General features: G+C 33.4%; 1 protein-coding gene across 1 annotated transcript in view; it reads left to right on the top strand.

Annotated features, from left to right (window-relative positions):
• The first annotated feature begins 295 nt into the window (after positions 1 to 295).
• The window catches only part of LOC117116431 (laminin subunit gamma-1-like), a 63,064-nt gene continuing 41,098 nt past the window's right edge, over positions 296 to 22,261 (top strand). The window contains exons 1-2 of the mRNA XM_033260468.1: positions 296 to 809; positions 20,684 to 20,985. Of these exons, the coding sequence (XP_033116359.1) occupies positions 359 to 809; positions 20,684 to 20,985 (753 nt within the window). The 5' untranslated portion in view covers positions 296 to 358. The remainder of the gene's footprint in view (positions 810 to 20,683; positions 20,986 to 22,261) is intronic.

A 22,261-nucleotide genomic window follows, 5' to 3' on the forward strand; every position in this document is an offset into this window, starting at 1 on the left:
GATGATGATGATGATGATGATAAAACAGAAGGATATATAGATACCGACAAATATTTTCATATCTTTTTTCTTAAAATTTAAACCATAGGCCTACTTGTGATTAATAAATTTAAAATGGTCAGGATATTCGTGATTCATCTCGCAAATAAATGGTTTGTTAATTACCCTAACAACATTAATTTCGACCTAGTTAGGAATTTCAAGAATCTCTTGTTGGATATGGGAACTTGATTGGTCATTCCCACAATCCTCCAATATACAGTATAGTCATTGCTGATACGCTTGACTGAGTTTGGTAGAGCTCTGCTAAAAAGTGCACTTCTTTGGATACTTTTGGTAGTGGTGTGATTGCAGAACGATGGCGGTTGAAGGTGCTTTGTGGAATCATGGAAAACAAACCAGCCGCAAATCAGCCATCTTTGGTCTATTAAGTCTAATCCTTGCTGGTTTATTCACAAGGAGTATATCGCAGGATTTCGATGTTGAGACAGAAACGGGTATGGGTAAATGTTACAATTCTTTCGGTGAAGCTCAGAGATGTGTACCTCCGTTTGTGAATGCAGCATTTGAGCTGCCCGTCGAGGCCACAAACACTTGCGGACGCCCACCGGCTCGATATTGTCTTCAAACTGGAGTAACGGGCGTAACAAAATCCTGTCATATTTGCAATGCTACACATCCAACACAATCACACCCTCCAAAATATTTGACGGATTTTCACGACGAAGATGCTGTAACATGGTGGCAAAGTGAAACGATGTTGAAAGGGATACAGTACCCGAACTCTGTCAACCTCACTCTTAACTTAGGTAAGCAAGAGCAAGTAGTAAGGGACCAATCAAACAACAAAATGCCTAGGGGCCTAACTAAGCCCTAGTTCATTTCGAATTGTCATCCTTTATACACATGTCACAATTATTATAGTGTTTATTTGTTTATTGATCATAAGTGTACTGTATAAACCCAGGCCAAACCCAGGCCCTACCTAGCTAGGCCTACAGAAAAAAGTCTGTGGCTATGTACGTAGGCCTACTTACAGCATTCAATGTGGTATTAATGTAGGATGTGTTGGATGAGTTATTTGGCGAAGTGAATTAAGAGACATTCTTAATGGGGGGTGGGGACGTTTATTCAAAGCGAGTGTTTATTTGAATAAATGCGGTATTTACAGTTTGGGGGTAATAGTATTCATGTAATATAACAAATTTAACTTTATACAAAAATGTAGTAGCAACGCATATATACTGTCTGAATACAGTAACCAATTAGGAATTTCTAGTTTTTCAGTAAAAATAGGCCATAAAAGAAGAGCTGACAAAAGAATGGTGCTTATGTGTTAGAGATTACTGTATGATTGCTTCTGTGCCTGTAATTTTGTAAGGTCGCATCTTCACACAAACAAGATTAATGGGCCTGTTCGGACAGAGGGACGAGTAAAGTTTTACCAGGTACTTCCAACGTGTGGCAATTAAATTTTGCCTCTAGCCATAAAAAATTTGAAAAACATCTGTCCCAAAAACCCATATTTTTTAGGGCCTGTTTCTACTCGAAAGAAATAATCGATTAAAAATCGCTTTTTATTCTCGCAGTAGAAACGGGACCAGTTTGAAAAAAGTGATTAAAAACACACAATGGATAGCGTGTTTGAACGGCAAATAACTGATTTTGGCTGTGCACCTTTTAGCTGCAACACAAAAAAGCGATTATCAGGTGAAATGTGACCTCCAGGTCAATCACTGCAAAGACTAGATCGTATTAGGTGCGAACATTAAAAAAAAATTGTCCTCTTGTTCATGTCCTAGGCCTACAAGCTAAAAACGTTAACAAAGAAGTGAAGTGACGAATTCGTTTTTATTTTCGTAATTATTTTGTGGGGGATATTGGGCCTAGGCCTCTCCGCTCTTTTCGGCCTACCATTGTCCTCGTTTGGTCGCTTGTTCATTGTGCCGATGAGCACAGCCGAAAATATTTGCCTTCTCGCCCCACACTGTATCTTACTCCTCGTCATCATGACAGGAATGAGAAAGATACTATCCTATACAGTTAGGAAAATAATGTGTTGTATGAACAAAATGGTGGCGTAATTTCTGTCACGAAAAACCGATTTTCAAAAAATCAAAAATTCAGTGGCAACGCGAGCAGGCAGTCTGGTACTCATTAAAAAAAGCAGTTTAAAAAAATCGATTATTTAGTGTTTATCAGTAGAAACACACCCTTAGTAGATATTTCAATTACATGCTGCCCCTAGGCGTAATGTATCACATGTAACAAGGCCCATGTCACAAGTTGACCTTTAGATTTGTATACAACCGGGCCAGAGTAAAATTCATCGTTCAATCCCGTTCCCATTTTCTCATAATACTTTACTTAAATAATATTTAAAAGCATTAAAAAAGTTTGACGGTAAGAACTTTAGCAAAAGACGAGAAAATGACTTTAAACTTACAACAAGAAAATGTTCTTTACGGTAGGCTAGTGAGCGAGTGACATTTTTACATACGTCACTGTATTCGTTCAAATGTTGTATTTCTAATTTGTAGTTCATTATTTGTTAAGTGGGTATTACTGCTTTAAAAAACTTAAAAATTATAATTAGATGTAATTTGTATTTCAATAACAGAAAAATAATTTTATACCTACTTTTAAATTAGTTTTGTTACAACAACTGTACGTGTTGTTTTATAGTCAACAACAACATGGCATCGTCTTGCAGCGGACATGTGCCGAATATAATAAAGTTTTGTTATCACGGTAAAGAAATCACTTGAAGCTCCAAATGAAGTTAGAAAGGCTAGATTATGTATAGTTTTAAACAGAAACAACAAAAATATTGCTAAAAACTTGTGTCTGACCTTCGTTAAAGGAAAGACATACGAGAAGTTACTGGTTTTACCGGTTCTTATTCTACTCACCCAAACGGCCATCGGAATTAGCCCCAAGGCTCTTATTAGATTACACATGTATTTGAGTTTACGTCCAAACATGGACAATCACATTTTGCATATAATTCCCAAATATTGGTGTGTTGGTTTTTTTGTTTTAATTGAATTATTACCATTATAATGAAAGTGATTATTACCAAATGATAAATCTGATTTATTTTTACCTCCAAGTGTATCATCATATATTTTTATACTGTAACACTAACATTTTAATATTCCAGGGTTCCAAAAAAAATATTATGTTGACGTAACCCGACTGACCCTAAAAAATTGGTCGACCCTAGACATCTGTATTTAAATTTCGCGATACAAATTTACGTGAGCAAAGTTGGCGTGGTCTTGCGTCACTCAAAATGTTTCAAGAAGAGTCCATGTGACAATTATGGGCTTTAAAAGGCTTTATTTAATTAATTTTATAGATTTCAAGGCATTGCTAAATATTAAGATACCGGTAGGTAATTTCGGAAGGGATTTGTGCTTGCTTGTTGGATTTATTTCTGGGAGACTCTGTGACTTTGGACACCTGTAATTCTCATTTTTGAAAGATTGTTAATAATAATAATGATTTAATATAACAATAATTCTGTTGTATATAGTTTGTAGAACTACTAAATATATTATTAATGTAAAAAGTAATTCAAAATTAATGTTGAGCATTTTATCGTCCATGTTGTTCATGCTTGACCCATTGTCTATATTAGAACACTTCTCATTGGGTAACAAAGTCGTAATTTTTCATTTCTGTCAAAAAGTGTCTATAGTGGTGAATTATGGTTTAGGTTTTTTTTAATGAAGTTTCAAAAATTTGTATGTACAGTATGTGGAAAGTGTAGTTGATTACCAAAGGTTACAATTTTTATTTTGAAGACTGCATGGTCTAGGAAGTATACATTTTTTTATGGGGCAAGTTTCCAAGGGCGGGTTTTCTAAGGGCGAGTTGACTGCCAAAGAGTGTTGCCAAAGTGCGAGCCAGCGTGTTATTTGATCATAAATGCGAGCCATGACGTCACGACAATAGATACGAGACGTTAACCAGTTGTGCGAGGTATCGGCTGAGATTTGTGGAGTACAATTCAAAAAACAAGTATAGGTCTAATAATGAATTATTGTGATGTTAAATAGACAATGTTAGCTATCAAGGAGCGACGTTGTTTTTCGTCTTCGTCCCTTCAAGGCTAGGCCTATACCATCCTAGCTAGTCTAGGCCTAGGCTAGCGCGACATGCGGACGTTGGTACGTGTTGGTTAGTCTACAAACGTCGCCTAAAATAACTGATTTTACCCGGCTGAACGAAAGAAGAAAACTCCGCTTTTTAGTCGTCTTAGGTCTTTATTTTTTGACAAACAAATTGCTGTCAAGAAGTCAAGAGGTCAAATTGCTGTCAAGAATATGAATTGGCTGCTTCGCAGCAATTAATATTCTTATGATAACCTCAAGAATACAAGGTCACAGTATACGTTTAGTCTAAAGTGTACGATAAACACAAGTAATCTGTGACTAACTTTTAAAAATTGTTCTTTATTCAGAACAAGCTTTTGCTGGCAGTTGATGTTATCTTCGTCAGTTGCTGAAGTAGAAAATTAAAACTAAATTAAAACCATAAATTTATATCAGAGCATGGAGGAATTAGTTTTGATCAGAGTAAGTCTTGCTGCACAATAAGTATTAAGATTGGGTGTCAACGATTCCTTTGTTTAGCTGATGTTGTTAATTGTATGGAAGTTATTAATTTATATGAAGTCTGTTATTTTGGTGTGATCAAATTACAGATGATTAATGATTGTGCATTTAGATTGGATTAGTCTTTAGTGATAAATGACCCATATTCACCTAGTGCTATTATTCTAAATGCATTTAATAGTTGAGCTTGTCAAAGGAACAGGTGCTTAATGTTTTCTTATTTTGATGTCTACATACAGTAATTCACAATGTTTGAGTAAATTTGACTCACTATTAAAGAATGATGTTTATCCACAGTATACATTATGAATAGCCAATTTTCATAGGCCTAAGCTCTACCTAGAATGTAAAATATCAGTAACATACTGTATTTATTCAAATAAACGCTTGGGGCGGGTATTGTTGAGGATTTTTGAAAGGGCATTTATTCAAGAGGCATTTATTCAGGGAGACATTTTTTTTTTGGCTGTAAAATGGATGCATACACTCAAATTAAGCTTCCTTAATTTCACTTTGAATGTTTAACTACTGCTGTAGTGAGTGATGATCTGGAGATCAAAAATAAAAAGACCGAGTGAGAAGCGTATTTTGGTTGGATAATATATCTGAAACGTGTTAAATTTATTTACTAAATGACAATGTTTACAGTATTCTTGCTAATCAGGCCCAACAGTCACCACACTCGTGTACTGTGTTCCACGCCACATAACACCACATTCTACGCATGGTGATTTTATATTTCTAGGTCCTCTACCACGCGACAATAATGAAGTTACCATGCCACTGTGTACGCATGGGGAAAGTTGCAGCAGTAATTGTGGGCTGTGCTGTACAACCGCGCTGCTGTACAATATGTGTTATTGTTTGAACATAGCCTAAAGGTTATTGATGCCATCTTAACTAGGTTTAATGACCAAAAATGTATTCTACTATAGTAGAATTTAGTGTGTTGAGAATGAATGATGTTGCTTCCATTAGTTTTCTTTACATTTATTTAGAAGCCCGGGGGGTTTATTAGAGGAACAAATAACGCCCGGGGCGTTTATTCGAGGGAGGCTTTTATTCCAAATGAGGCTCTGAAGGTGGTGTTTATTAGATGGGGCAGTTTATTCAAGGGGGCGTTTGTTCACAGCAAGGGGTTTATTCGAATATATATGGTAATTGTATTTAAACCCTTTTAAAAACATTTTCCAAAATATAGTGAACCAAACGATCATAATGAAAGTCAGCTTATGTATTGGTACTATTGTCTTTCATGTATTTATAATTTTTGGAGGATTTTTCCTACTGTTTATATATTCGTATTCCTAGTAGAATGAGAACAAAGCATATAAAATTATTAATTAGATCAAGTTTTTTGAAAACTATACAAGAAACACACAAGAATAAACCAAATATAAGATAATATTTACTATATTACTAAACAGGAAATGTCTTTCCAGTTAAATCCAATTAGTATGAAAATGGCTGGTTTGTGTTTGATTTGGTTGGATTAAGACTTATACCTCCATGCTTATACCATGCTTATACTGTACCTCCATGCTTATACAGGAGTACATGTTTGGTAGTACAGTACTTTCATCAAGGCTTTAATCATTTTACAGAGTGGGTAGTAGAGCCAAGGTCAGGCTTCTATTGCTATCAGACCCAACAATAGCTCCACTGCCATTGGACTGTTTGAATGGTGGGAAAATTAGCACAACCACCTATACCTCGTTTGATAGCGGTAATTAGGTAACTTGAACTATCAGAGAGGAAAACTTGACATCCGCTACTTTGTTATTAATGCTACCATCTTCCTGATTTACATCAAAATTTGCTGTTTTAACTATAACACCAGACAGATAAAAATACTTTAAAACAATACTTTATGATGGACTGTCTGTAGGAATTGTTTTCATCTGTGTATCTCTGTTTATCCTTAATAGTGGGTTTATGGTAATGCATTTTTTAGCCAGTTAACAAGTTTTGTTTAAATTGGAGGTACCTTTGCTTTTGGTATATACAAACAATAAATTAATATATATGAACTTCCATAATATTTCTCCTATTTGTTTTATTAACTTCCTAAGTCCTGTCATTTACAATCCAGAATGACTAATAAGAGATACTAGTTAAAAGTAAAGGATTGTTGGTAATTGATATTTTTTTTATAAACTCAAGTCTACTGTAGTATCTCAAACACAATGAAGGGCTGATAATTCACAATTGTTTAGATGAATGGCGATTGGAAATACAAGTTGTTTAAAGTTGTCATTCATATGTTTAAAAGTTTCCTCAACTCCAAGAAATTTAGGGTTCAAAGGAATGCAAGGAACTTTTATTTTTTATGATTAGATATAAATCCTCCTATAAGCCCTGTGTCCTTAAAGTGCATATGCCATCATAGTATCACCTCAGTTATAGTTTAACATTTTTATTGCTTTAAATTAAATTTCATTATGGGCCAATATAATATAAGGTTGTAATATGAACCTTTAAAAAAGCATAATAAAAATTATGCCTTTCTTAAAATTTACAATTGGCAAAAGTATATCAAAAATTAAAGCATTTTATTGTGACCAATTTTCTGGTCCCCCTACAGTATAGTTATACATCAAATTTGCTTATTTATAGTGTGGTCAGTTGTTTAGTTCAAAAGGAACTTTATTGTCCAATAAACAATGTTATGATGAAACGGAGCATAAATAAGGTCCAATAAAAAAATTATTAGTTTATCACCCGCGCGCGCATGTCATCTATGGTACTGGAATTTAACATTTAAAAAAAAAAAAAAAAAAAAATGTTAATAAAAAAAAAAAATTTGTTTAATTTATTTTATTAAATAGTTAGTAGATATTGATTGCTTGCATTATCTAAATCGTGTTTTACTTTGAATATCAATGCACCAGCAAACAACCCAAGGGTGATATTTGGCTTTAGCAAAATAAAAAAAAAAAAGAAGCCTGCTCCCCTCATCACTTTTCCTGCCCAGATAAGGTGATAAACTAATATTTTTTATAGGACCTAAACACTACCAACCAAGTTGTGACAATACAACTAAAAGATCTTCAGCATGATCAACATTCCTTTTGTTCAGGGCCCCTCCCCCAATTTTCAGAACCAGTTACCCATTTACGTTAGTCCACAAATTTAGTTTTATTAAAAAATAATCTTAAAAAACTTTCTTGTTTTCTAAAAAGGAGAAGTTTTTTTGGTCTATGTTTTAATCTTCACTTGTTTGGCACCTTTGATAACTTTAGATTTATTATTGGTTTGTTATTATTTTATTAGTATTTCTCAATTCATATATGTAGCCTTCTTTTGGGTTTAAACTTTAATAGCCAATGGATTTAAATTATTTTTAATTAATCAACAATGTACAGTAAAGTTTTAAGTAATTGCTTTACTAGAGTGTATTAAGATACAGTGCAAAAACATGTTTATCAAATTGAAAACTCAATGAATTCAAGATAATCTGACTTGACTGTGTGGAAAAACCGACATTTGTCTGTAACACTATCAGCAAAATTGAACATAATGAATTGTTTTGGTATGGGAGTTCAAAGCCAGGCTCCAGAGGAAAAAAAATTGTCATATGGTGTTCAACCGATTTCTAAGATACAAAGCGAATGTTTGATGATAACCTCTGTTTAAAAGAAGAGAAAAGGGCATAAACATTCTTTTTTCCATCCTTTTCCCCCAGTTTTTTTAATACTCAAAAATATGTATCTTAATCACCATTTGTAATAGTCTTGCCATTATTTAACACTTTTGATAAAAAGTAGTATTAATAAAATAAACAGATATTTTGAACAACAATGCAAATAAAATATACTGTAGAAGAATAATTTTGCTTTACAGAACTCAATCATATTGTAGTATAAGCTTCCATTATAAAAAATGTGTCTGCATTTTTAAAATTGATGATAGTAAAACCATCCATCATCAACCAACCATGCAGATGGCAACTGTATTATTTATAGTAGAGTACATAATCACATTAATTGGAATATCAATTATGATCAAAAGCAGTTTCAAAAAATTTTTAATGTGGGAAAATGTGAATTTAAATGGCTCACATGCAACAACAATCATTACTGTATTCTCACGTATAATCTGCTATCCGTGTATAAGACGACCCCCCAAGTTTGAGAAGATTTTTGGTTGATTTTGGTATGTCTGGCCTATAAGACAAAACTCCCCCCCTCCCCTGTTTTTTTCATCGTCTGTATTCCTACTTTTTGCCCACTTTTTATGGTCTTCATACCGTATCTAGCTGACTAAAAAAGTGGAACCAAATCTAGGGCTGATTTTCAAAGTACGGTAATACCATTTTACGGACTTATATGTTCATCAAAATCTTATTTCCCCGCATTAATTGCATTCTTTCATACAGTACAAACAGATTGTAGCTTCATTTCAGTATAAATTTGTGTGTTGCATACGATTTGCACATAAGTCGAAGTTGATTTAAAAATCAAAAATTTGTATGTATTGCGCATATACAGACGACTCCCTGTTTTTTTTATCGTTATTTGCTATTTTAAGCCTCGTCTTTATATGTGAGAATATACGGTAAATGGGTTAATTTCTAAATTTAGACACGATTGTGCGAACTCTGCAAAAGAAATATTTTGAAGCAAAAAATAAAAATAAAAATTCCTCATTAAATATTCTTCTTGGCTTTACTTATTACAATATTTACCACTTTAGTTTAGCCTTAACAAAGCAACTTTTGTCAAAATGTTTCAGGTGCAGTTGGTAATGGTATTTTAGTTGAATATCGTTTGCTATGTCACGAACCTTTAAACGCATTGCCATTGCATCATTAATTATATCACTACCATAGTACTTTGGGTTGAGGAAATTAGCAAATGTAAAGTTTCTGTGTGAAAAATATTATTTGTATCAGTTAATTTTGGCATACATTAACATGTTGAATAATTGCTGTGTACTGTAAGTCATAATATTCCAATCCATATGTGTCCATTGCTTGCAGTTTGCTCCTTGTGCTGTTGCAACTTTGGACCTACTACCCAGATGTGCTCCAACCAACCACATGTATCATGACCCGGTGTATGCTTAGAAACCAGCCCTGTTTTTTGATATAGGAGAACGAATGTGAAGTAGGCCTACCCATCAGTTTAGACTATGGCAAATGCTTTGTTTTGCATTCCTACACCACTGTCCACCATGCAGTGAGAGTGCATTTCTAAGTGAAGTTCAAATCGCCTCCCTGTTGGTTGAAAATTGGAAAATATCTTTAATAAATAGTATTCACTGCTCGACCCCTATCTTGATTTGTAAGTGACCTGGATTCATTTAATTTTACATTCCAAAACTTGGTAATTTTGATTTTTAACATAGTTCATCAAAAGAGTAATTATCAATTTATCATTTACCATAACAGATTAACTGATATCAGAAATGTCTTCATAAAAAGTACACAATAACTACTGCTAGATACCTACTGTATAAAGATTTGATATTCAAGTTACCATGGTTATAACCTTGCCCTTACTTAATCGTCATCTCCATGACAATGTGTTGTTGGATATAGTGACTTAATTTGATAACTATAATGACTTTACCACTCCTGTCCTTATACTTTTATTTTTTTAAAATATTTTTTTCTTTGTTAATATTTCACATATTGCAGGATAGTGGGCAATCAGTACTATCCTGCAGTATGTGAATAGCAATAACGTATTGTTTTACATTACAAGGGACCCTTGCTAAAACTAGAATCAAACTTTTCAATCAAGATATTTTGGATTCATATTCTTATAAAACAAGCAATCTGTAGACTACAAGTATGTTTAGTTGTCGTAACAACTTTCTCCATTAGTGAATCACGGAGGAATTCCTCCATGTTAATATTTAATACAGCCTAGGCTTGTTCCCTAGCATTACTGACACTTCGAAAGATCAGAGTGCATCCCTGAAATAAACTTTAAATTTTCAACATTTTGGGGAGTGCGGCGCATTTCAGTGTCACCGGCACCTATCCAGTCTCCACAATTTTGAGTTCCATGGTTTGGAACATCTGAGGTATCAATGCTAGGTCAAATGTAGTTTTGTCTGTTTTCTGATTGTGTACATGAATAACAGAAAGACATTCATTTTACTTTAAAAAATCCCAATTTTTATTATTTACCAGCCTGTTTTACCACTAGGTAGGTTGTAATTAGCAAATACAGTACACTCGCCCAAAAAATAGTTTCAAATCCCAGGCGTGAAACTAATAATTTAGCCTAATGTACAGACATTGAAAGGTTTAAAAGGTCAACAGCATTGATTGACATATCTTTAATAAGATCTATTTTAAAATCATTCATATTCAGAATTCACCTTTGACACCATTAATGTCTGTGTACTTTGTGTGACCATGATTTGGCACCCAATTAGTCAATAAACATGTTGTTTTATAGTTTATCCTCCTCTTGCGACCTGATGCTTTTCACTAGTATATAACACCAAAAGGACACATCACAAGTGGCACAGTGCAAAAGTCAAATGTTTTGTTTATTTACTTGTTTTTTTCAACTTTTTTGATCCATATCAATGTCAGTCTTCTCTTGGTCGTCTTGCTTTTCTTTCATTGCTATTTTTAATGGAACCTCATTGTGTAATCGTAACATTTTCATTGTGCCGTATTGGTAAAAGTCCAAGTTTGTATACTTGACACATATTAGTATATAGATGTACGAGATTGATTAATTTTATACTTCTAAGAGTGGTAGTAGCATACCTCCATAGGGACTTGTCATATAAGCCCAACCTAATTTTCATGCCTCATATTCTTTAAGTCGTCAACTTTCATAGTCAAAAGTTATGATTTCTCTTTAAAGTGAACATCTGGTGAACACATGCAGTAGCTTCTCAAAAGAACGATTTTCATTTGCATTTTTTTATTGTGTTGCAAACATAAGCAATAAATAACTCATTATTAAAGTAAAGCCTTAAAATAGACCTAGGTCTCTTTAGGACTGTACATTCCAGCAAGGCTTACTGTTTGGGCGATGCCTATTTAGACGCTGTGATACGGCTGGTTTACAACTAAAAATCCCAACCTACGCCAATCGTTGAGTTGCTGAATAAGCTAGAAATAAAAAGAAAAGCACATAGAAGTGCAGAAAGTTCTAATAAAACAATAGATCATATAGTGAGTCTTTCATAAATATATTTTGTAGTAAAATGTGTAAAGAAATATGGAATGTTTTAAGAGATGATAAAAACTATGGGAATTTCTACACTAACATACTGCTTTGGGAAATGGGGCATAAATGCATCAGCTATTATCAGATTGTGGATTGTGAATTAATTGACAAGATTCATGATACATGATATGAAATTATTTCGTAATTGACACAAATTAAATTAGCTCCTAAGTGTTCTATAGTCAGCCATTTATGAATTTGATTTTTAATTCAGTTGGTGACCTTTCTTTAATAAGCTTCAAATTCATATTTTTTAAATGGTTTTCAAAGAAATTATGTGAAACAAATTATTTTGATCATTGGTTTTTACAGTAGGCCTACAGTATTTATTATTTGCGGTAATGAGGATGTATGAGAAAGAACAGTAAACTTTTTTTTAAAAGAACCAGTAGAATTTTGCCCAGGCTCAGTGTTCCTTTTTATTCTGCCGATTTCAGGCTCAAAATGTTCTTATTTCACACTTTTCAAGAATACATTTTTTTTATTGTACAGCAGGATTTTTCTATATTGCATTTGTTGTATAGGATATTACAAAGTCACACCTATTGGATATAGGTACCATGCAGATAAGATATATTGGTTTTTCTATTTAAAAGAAAAATATAAACCACATTTGAAATTTTACCTCAGCTCATTTTGTTTGTATTTTGTTATTATTGTATAAGTAAATTAATTTCTGCCTCAGTGTTATAAAAATAAAGTGTAATGATTTTGAGATGTTACTTTTTTAACAATTAATATTTACCAGTTTTCAATTTTAGTATTAGTAAATACATAAAAAACTAGATGTTAACGTTTGAAGTTAATCTTATATGTACAGTATTTAAGTAAAGCCATCCTGTTGGAGACTACAGTACTGTTCACTCTATTCTGTTTATTCTATAGAATAAATTCTATAGAATTTTAATAAATTAAGTTTGTCATTAAGTTTGTCAATTGTAGTCCCGGCCCCCACTGGACCTTGGCCTTAGCTGGGCATTAGCCAGGACTGAGCCGGGGATGTACACATAGTTGTGTCGCCGTAGTGCTGGGACATATCTAAAATTTATCCGTAGATGTAACAGGCCTCAGAAAGGCCGGGAACTTTAGAGTCGCCACGGTTTCGGAGGTGTAGGCCTAGTACTCTCAAACCGGGTCTGGTCGTACTACACTAGGCCTAGGCATTCAGTCAGCAACTATTGTTTTGGTAAAAAATATTTCTTACCAGTACTTTAGGCCTACCATCATGATTTCATTTTTTATAGATCACGGTATAAATTATGTAATAAAATTTGAACTTCCAATCACACAACGCTGAGGACCGAGGTGGCGGCGCGTGTGAGGGTGTTTCGTGAAAATTTGTGAAACTGTGTACAAGTGCATAATTTTTTGTACAAATATATAGTAGAAACCCTATCTCCCCCCCCCCCCCCCCCCCCCCCCCCCCCCTCCATGGACAAGATCTTTTTACCTGTGATCTGTTGTATAGCTTCAACCATCTACCATGGAATGAGATTGTCCTCTGACAAGTGAACTGTTATATAACTTCAACCATGGAATGGAATAATACGATCCTCTTTCCTAGATCATTATTTTGTCATAAGGAATCAGGGAGATGGTTTCAAATTGGGCTTGCCCTTAGGCGATATCAAGCGAACCTACATACCATGCTGAGTCTGATAATGCTGCCCAACCTAGTACACATTGCTGAGGTTTGTTGTCCAAAACAAGACAGATTCTTAAACCATGACGAATAAACAAAGGAGCAAGTTCCAGCTATTTTGATTAATTAAAAATATTACACTAATACTTAGCAAATAATCAATATTAATGAGACATTACAGTACATTTTAGTATATTTCCTAATAACTAATAAATAATATCATGGAAAGAACATAACTCTGAGAGGGAGGCCATAATTTAACGGTTTCCCTACAAACACGTGTGTCCCACAAAAACACGTTTTCGTTTTATAGAAGTTTACACTGTCTTCTAGTGGTACCTTGGCAACAATATCCAAGGGGTGTGGATTAGTAGAAAGTTCCATTATATGTATAGCAAATACATAATTGACAAGTCTCTCTGCATTATTACAGTGCAACAAGAAAATAAATGAATAACCCAAGATAGATGGTTGTAAAGAGTTACATTTAATGGTAGAGTCTTAGTATAGAACAGCTGCATTTAAATTATCAAGTTTGGGAATCATGTATGTACTTTGTAAACACTTGAGGAGTACTTTTGTATGTTGACAAGACCAGAGACAATGGTAGAACACTCCACTTCATTGAACAATTTGTTATCACCCAGTCAGTTAATAAGTTATACCTGTACAAGTTAAGGTCATACAAGGTGCCTGTTGTAGTACTATATGTCCATGAATTTCTCCATATTACCTGTGAGATAAACTGACTATGATGAGTATTTTTACATGTAAAATTATAATGAAGCTTTACAATATTGGAATGGAAATTTTATTTCCTTCACTGTAAAAGGAGTACTTGATGATTATATCCTAATAAAGAATAATAATAATTAATAAAAGTTGCGTGTTAGCTGAACATTCATGGCAATGTATATTGATACAGTAGTTGTTAAATAAATCTGTTATCTCCTCGAATTTCAATGGATGCTAATACGGTGTATGCTTAAAAGTTAACAGGTAAAAATTTAATTGTCTTCTGTATCCTGATGTCTTTATCTATCAGTATTTGTCTATTTATATAAGCATTACATTGTGATTTAAGTTGGCTAGTACAGTAATATGTTTTTAGTTCGAAGTTTTTCTTAAGATAGTCTTTCTTCCAAAACCGTAATAAATTATTTTGATATCACAAATTTGGGTGTCCCAAAAATATTGCCTGTAATGTTTGTTCAGAAACAGACTATGTTGATAGGCTATGCTCAGATGCTCATGACCAGAATAAAATGGAAAGTTCTTATTAATTGAAACAGTAGAGTGTACAGTAGGCCTCTCTTTTTACTATCTTGCTTGCCTGTAGCTTCTCTTGCATGTTGTTTCATGCAAATTTGTCTAAAAGACAATATTTGTTTTAGCATTTGGATGTTTGGCCATGGATTTGTATGAGTGCATTTTTTTGTTACTAGCTGTTGTAGGCCTTGTCTTTAGTTATTTTTAAGGTATGGTGCCAAGTCAAATGTACTGCCTGCTTAGAATAACAAATAGATAGCTACTAAAAGTTTTGAAGCATATACAGTAAAACACATGCAAGGTGGCCTGTTCCCTAGGTAGGATAGGCTGAATGTACGATGAATGCTCACTGTGAAACTCAAAAGACCAAATGTTTTTATTTTACTCCATATAAGGGTACAATAAGCAAAATTCATCCCAACAGTACAAGTATGCGTTTTTTGTTTTATCTACATATATTTTACTTAAATTTAGTTACCAAGATCAATCAAATCCGTGCTGAAAGTGGCTAAATAATGCGCATGTTCATGGCCTTTGACCCCTTCCCCAAAGTTAGCCGAATTTTGTGTTCAAAGATAGATATTCAATGTTTCTTCCTATCCCTGTATAAGTACAGTGAACTCATTCATTTTCTTCTATTGTATAGAGTAGCGTGATTTTCCCAACTGTAGCCATTTTCAAATAATTCTGGATCACGTCCAAACCAAAAATTGTACATTGAACAATTGACTTTTAATTAAAAGATGTTTGTTCATTGAGAGATATAACAATAAACATTAGCCTAGATAAGACAAGTACCACATCCCATTTGATTGCTATCACAATCCCAAATGATATAGGAAGTAATAACATATAGTTGATGGTTATTTAAGTCTGAATATATATACACAAACTAACCAGGTGGAAGTAGAGGAAAGTAGTCACCTCAAAACCAACACAATTGTCAAGGTATGAGTACTGTTAGCTAGCTACGGAAATGCCAGAGACGAGTATTTAGACGCTGGTCTTTGAAGCATGAATGAAGACAATAACAAGGGTTATTAAATTGTAAGCAATAACGGTACTCATTGTAATACAGTAGAACAGACTACTCTTTCATATAGATAACAATTTGTATGGTGAATAAATACATGATTAACAGTTACTTTTACTTGGCGGCACCCTCCAAATGGTTGCATTAAAAAGTTTACTAACCTGTATAACACATACACAATTTTTTAGTAATAGATAGTACTTTAGTGTGCATCACTTTCAACCTATACAAAGGTGAAAATTATGATATGAAATACAGTAAGGAAAACATGTACAGTATTGGGTGTACGGTAAGAATGGCCCCGGAAAAAATTGCCCCGGTAAAAATGGCCCAAAATGACAGGTAGGTAAAAATGGCCCCAATAATAAAGTTCTGTATTAAAACTGATTTAAAAAAAATCATTATTTGCATTTTTTTAAACTGAAATAATTAGTTTTTAAATAGAATTTAACATCAAATAAATTGCCATTTACATTTTAATTTTTGCAGAAATTACATATTTAATGATAAAATATTAAAAGATAAAAAAAAAAAAGCCATGAATAACACTTTTTATTTTTTTTCCATTTAAATGTTAAAAAATAGCAACAACATAATCAATAAATCAACATAAATCATGCATTTATTAATACTAAAATAATTTATTTGTGGCCAATTTCAAGGAAGCGGAATCACAATTTTCCAGAAATTCAATCCGGGTATTGATAAACCCCACAAACAATGAGCTTATATGAACATCAAATTATTTTTTTTTTTTTAATAGAAAAAGAGAGTTGTACAATCGTAATTAAAGGGTTTGGATGGGGTTCGCAGTGTGTTTGGAGGATTGTGGTGCATTTGCAAGTATTTTTTTCACAAAAAGAAATCAACATTTTAATAATTATTCAGTTTACTTTAAAAACAATATTTGATTAACAAATACTTCTTTAAAGTAACTCTAAGCAGAACATTTGTTGAGTAAAGTAAGCCTCCCTTTTCCCATACATGAACTTGTCATTCAAACACACAATTGATCCACATGCTTTAACTACTGTTTATTTGCACTGTTTATAACATGTAAAGTTCATTTCATTTGATACTTAACAAAAGTGAATTTTGTGGTTATTTATGAGTTGCATATTTTGGTAGTTGAAGTACTGTATGTATGTCGTTCCTTTTCTTTGTTAGTGGAATAACGTTTTTAAAACTATCAAAAATGTTCAATGGCCGTTGTTTTCTGATAATCTCTCAGTACATTATTTGCATCTGTGTAACTGTTATTGTTATTGATTCAATTCTTGCTTATTACAGTATTTAAATATTTGAAGATTTAAAAAAAAAAATCATTTCCTATTACTGAATTTTTTCGGGCCATTTTTACCTACTTGTCATTTGGGGCCATTTTTACCTACTTGTCATTTGGGGCCATTTTTACTGGGGCCATTTTTTCCAGGGCCATTTTTTCCTGGGCCTTTTTTCCGGGGCCATTCTTACCTACATTCACAGTATTGAAGCAGATTCTAAGGGCACATAGAAAAATTTATTAGATTATCACTCCTTTTTTTTTTTTTTAAATTGATGAGGGAGGGCGGTTTTTGTTTTGTTTTGTTTTTGTTTTGTTTTTAATCGGAACAATAAATTATTTCGCTTTTGTTTTTATTTATAAGGAAGGGACTATTTATATTTGGTCTGTGATAGTAAATATTGTATAAAAACTGGTTTAATTTTATAGTTTTTAAAGAAAATGTATTCGAAGTCACAAAATGGCATTGTTTTTTATGCTCTTGAAATAATTGATGCGGCAAAAAAAATTTTTTTTTATTCCCGCATCAATATTTCCCAAATTTTTGACGCGGACGGGAGTGATAATCTAATAAATTTTTCTATTTGCCCTTATGTAAGTGAAGTAGAAAATTTACTGGAAATTGACATGTACAACCACACTTAAATTCATAACAGCTTAATGCTGTGTTGCGATGCTACTCAAAAATAAGGCTGTATTACAAAATGTAATTCAACTATTATTATCCTGTCATTTAAAAAAAAGATGAGCGTTCTGATTGTTGTCAGACTGTATCAACAGTCAGTGATAAATTTGAATAATATGTTGTGGTAAATTATGAATGAAGAGTGCTGGTAAAATTGACCGACTTGCCAAACTACATAGAAAGAGGTATTAAAGCCACTGGCATATTGTTTGTAGTGAATTGGTAATTGGAGCAATGTGTTGTGCGAAGCATGTTGTTATGGCCCATGATTCAACCAAGATTCATGCTAGGATCTTGGTACGTGCACGATAACCGGCTTTCTCTAGGCAGCTTGTTCTAAGGTTGCATTCCACACGCATGCAATCAACCTCACACTGTTTCGCTGCTGCCTGCGACCTACATGTTATGACACCACAAGCATTTAGACATTTCAGGTCTTACAACCTAATGTCTTCACATTTTAGTGAACTTTCTTGTATTGCAGTCTGCTAGTGTTTAATTGTTAAGGGTTCATTATTTAGCAGTATACAGTACTGTAACATTGAGCAAGGACTTTTTGAACTGATGAGGCTTGCTGCTGTTAAAGCCACACTCATGAAATAATTAATGTACTGAGTTTGTAGTAACACTTCTGTATGTAATTAACTACCAGTATTCCTGTATTTTTGACATACCGTATTAGGCAGTTGATCTTGTACAGAATGAAACTTTATATAGTAATGTTGTACAAGATAAAATTATAGTTAACAATATTCTTATGTACAGAATAATATGTTGTACATTGTATAAAATATAATATTAAAATATTTAATCTTGTTAGTAAATTTACATGGAAAGTGATTTTGTTAGCTCGTGCATAATCCCAACAATTACAAGAAAATAATAATTAAAGTTCAACAATATTGTTCATTGTCCAAACCAATATACAAATGAAGAGAGGCCTACTACAGTAGTGTTCAATCACAGTTCTAATAACAAATTGGTTGAGTCCGGTAATGGAATTCCTAGTGTATTACATCAGCAAACCAGTTATGTTATCTCAGCCTCAGTACTTTAGGATTCTATTTTCATTCCCTGGTAACTTAAGATTGCTCTCTTCGTTATTTTGCTTGTAGCTCAAAGACACAGTACTATAATATACTCAAATGTAAAACAGAAAATGTATTTATACTTTGCAATTTAAATACAACCGCATACTGAAATGTAATTATTTACCGTATGTGTTTTACCAATTATTCATATGGAATTTATTTTATTGGATATTCCCTCGCAGTGGCGGATCCAGGAATTTAAAATAGAGGGGGCCCGGAGAGGGGTTTTGGGGTGGAGGGTCTATACTACCTCAGCCCCACCATGGTTTTGGCTGAGGTAAGAAAATTTATGATTATGGCACCTGTAGATGGCTGGAAATGGCACTTCTAGACTCAAAATTTTATTCGAATTTTCTTTTTCCTTAACTTTAAAAAAACATTGTTGACAAATTTAGGAGGGACCAGGGCCGGCTGGCCACAATGCAGTGCCACCAATTTAACTACAACACATAATGGACACTTATGGATGCAAACATTGTCCTTGACTCTCAATATGAGGGTTATTCGAGGAGCCAAGTGGTCAGACTCCAATTAAAACCCAAACGCTGGCTGGCTTTGAACTGGAGTCTTCAGCACAAGAAGCAGGAACTTCTGTACAACTCGGCCAACTGCTCAGCTCTTAGCAAATGATTCTATGTTACATTTACAGGTGCTGTAAAGTACTGTAGACAAAAAAAATCTATGATTATTAATTTATTTAAAAACAGAATAATATCACGTAAGCTTACAAAAATATTAATTCATTAGTTCATTTTATGTGTAGTGAAACTGTCTACTGATAATTATTTGTGAGTTTTGTGTTGAATCCATAAATCCATAAGACTTTTAGCAAAACTATGAACTAAAAATACAACATTTGTGAAAGTTCCAGCTGGTTTAGCTATATTAAGGAGTGATGAAAAACTGCATCATGTCATCTAACATACAATTCTGATTGATTTCTAAAAGTTGAGAGGTGAACCATCCCACAATGGCAATGTCATAGGTGACTACACCCTATTCCAATATGACTATGAAAAGTAACTGTAATGTACTGTACTATCTCATCTGGTATCACACTACTGACTATAGTACTTAAATTTAAATATTAATTTAAAAATGTTTAAAGCAAAATTTGAATTGTATGTTATTATATGTTATGGTTTCATTCAGTAATTGTAGTTTATGTCTTTAATCAAAACCCAAATGTAAATAGTGTATTACAGCCTATTACAATACAATACATTTAATTAACTTCTTAAAATTTTGTTCTCCACTTTTCTAGAATGATCCTTATGAGATACTTGATTATTTTTTTGTCTTTTATTAAGTTGTTATGAGCAGAGGTGGATCGAGAGATGTCCAAAAGGGGGGGGGGGGGCGAAAGTTGGGCCGATCGAGACAACACTGTGTTCTAGATGCCCGAAAATAACATTTGAGCCATTCTGGGCTATCATTTTTTTCTTTTTCTTTCTTTTTTTCTTTTTTTTTTACCTCCCGACCTCCCCCCTCCAAATCTGTCCCTGATGAATGTGAAGCAATGTTCTCCAATGCATATTGACAGTGGTGCCATGACTAAAGTACCAGGTGTACTCCACTGACCTGCATTGTGTGCCTGAAGAATCCTGGGAATTATCACTTAAAATTGGGCCAACATAGTTTTTAGACAGTGTGGGAGTTTGTTGTTTTTTTGCTCCAGTATTTTAAATAACTTGGGTTGGAGGAAAATAACTGCAAGCATTGATGGAAAAAATGGATTTACTGATAATTTGTCCTTATTTTATAGTCCCTATTAATAAAAATGTAAGATAAAAGGACTTAATTGCATTCTGATTAAATCTTAGGATTGATGATTTTTTTTTTTTTTTCCCATTTTAGGAAAATCTTTTGACATCACATTTGTCCGTCTTAAGTTCCACACAAGCCGACCGGAGTCATTTGCGATATACAAACGAACAACCAGAGACTCCGAATGGACGCCATATCAATACTACAGCGGAAACTGTCGTACGATGTACAACCTTCCATTCAAGCAGATTATTACGCGAGCAATGGAGGACAAGGCTATTTGCACTGATGAGTATAGTAATATATCCCCACTAACTGGGGGGAATGTAGCATTTAGTACCCTGGAAGGAAGGCCTAGCAGAACTCATTTTGATTCGAGTCCAGTTCTACAGGTAAGTACAAAATGCTGGAGACAGTGTATAACAGATTATTTTTTTTTGCAAATGGTGTACGTAATTGAAAACAATGTGTCTTTCAAGCCTCAACATTCCTTTTTATTGTCTAATTCCTAAATATTGTTGATAATAGGTACATGGTTGTGTACATGCATTTCAATCAATTTTGCCTAAAATATGTTTAAAAAGATTAAGAAATGTTAACAAATTTCAAATCACCACCAGCGAACAAAGTAAAGGGAGTTCCCATCTTCAATGAAAACAGAACTTGCTTTGTTGATATTGGACTTGTATGTCTGAAACTGGTGAAGATAATTATTTATATGATAATCTATCCACCCACACATACTGTAGGAACAGACCTCCCAAGTAGGGAAACCAAAAAATAGGAAGATTTTATGAAGCAAATTATATCCAATGTGTTGTGGTATTTTACAACAATTTTTTAATACAAAAGTAGAAAAATTGACAAAAGCGGCAAAATTTATTAATTACTTTATAAACAACTACTAATTACTACTATTTTTACTATTTGAATGAGTACATACAGATGTTCACGACAGAACTTTTAATTGACTCGATCCTACAGTACTGATTACCGAACATTCGACATTACTCGCGTGTATTGTGCGTGTGTTTCACGAGTGAAATGCGAGTGACATTATTCCACGAGTGCTCCAATTAACGCGTGAATGATTTTACTCAGCATACACTTCCTGGTAAAAATCGGAACTTGCGGTCTACGAACGGTCACGTGGGCTTGTAAAGTTGTTTATTCACGATCTTTTACTAGAGTTCTGCTACGACTTTCCTTGAGCACTGTCACGTAATCTGAATACACTCTTTTGTCTCTATTGTTATTAGTACGGAGGGTGTTTCAGGCGTGGTTGACTAGTAGAGTTTTGAATAGAAGTACAGTACAGTAATTGAATACATAGTTAATTTTAGAAAACGAAAATCGTCTAAATCCATCTTAAGTTTGTAATATTTCCAAATAATACAATTGTTTCATTATAATTTATGTAACTGTTTGTGTTTCAGACGTAGCAGGTAAACACATTCATGTTAGAATATTTCAAATACTTCACTCTCCGATATTCTAAATAATATTTATTATTCATATAAATAATGTTTGTATCTAAATAAAACGACCGTCTCATTATTTTCATGTTTCATGCGTGGTAGGGTACCAGAATTTTTAATACGTCTACAAATAAAGGTAATTCTAACGATATTTTAAATATAATTTTCGTAAATAACATTCCGTAAGGTT

This window comes from Anneissia japonica, unplaced genomic scaffold (genome assembly GCF_011630105.1).
Source record: "Anneissia japonica isolate Jap-2015-1 unplaced genomic scaffold, ASM1163010v1 scaffold287810_len224585_cov203, whole genome shotgun sequence".
Lineage (NCBI taxonomy): Eukaryota > Metazoa > Echinodermata > Crinoidea > Comatulida > Comatulidae > Anneissia > Anneissia japonica.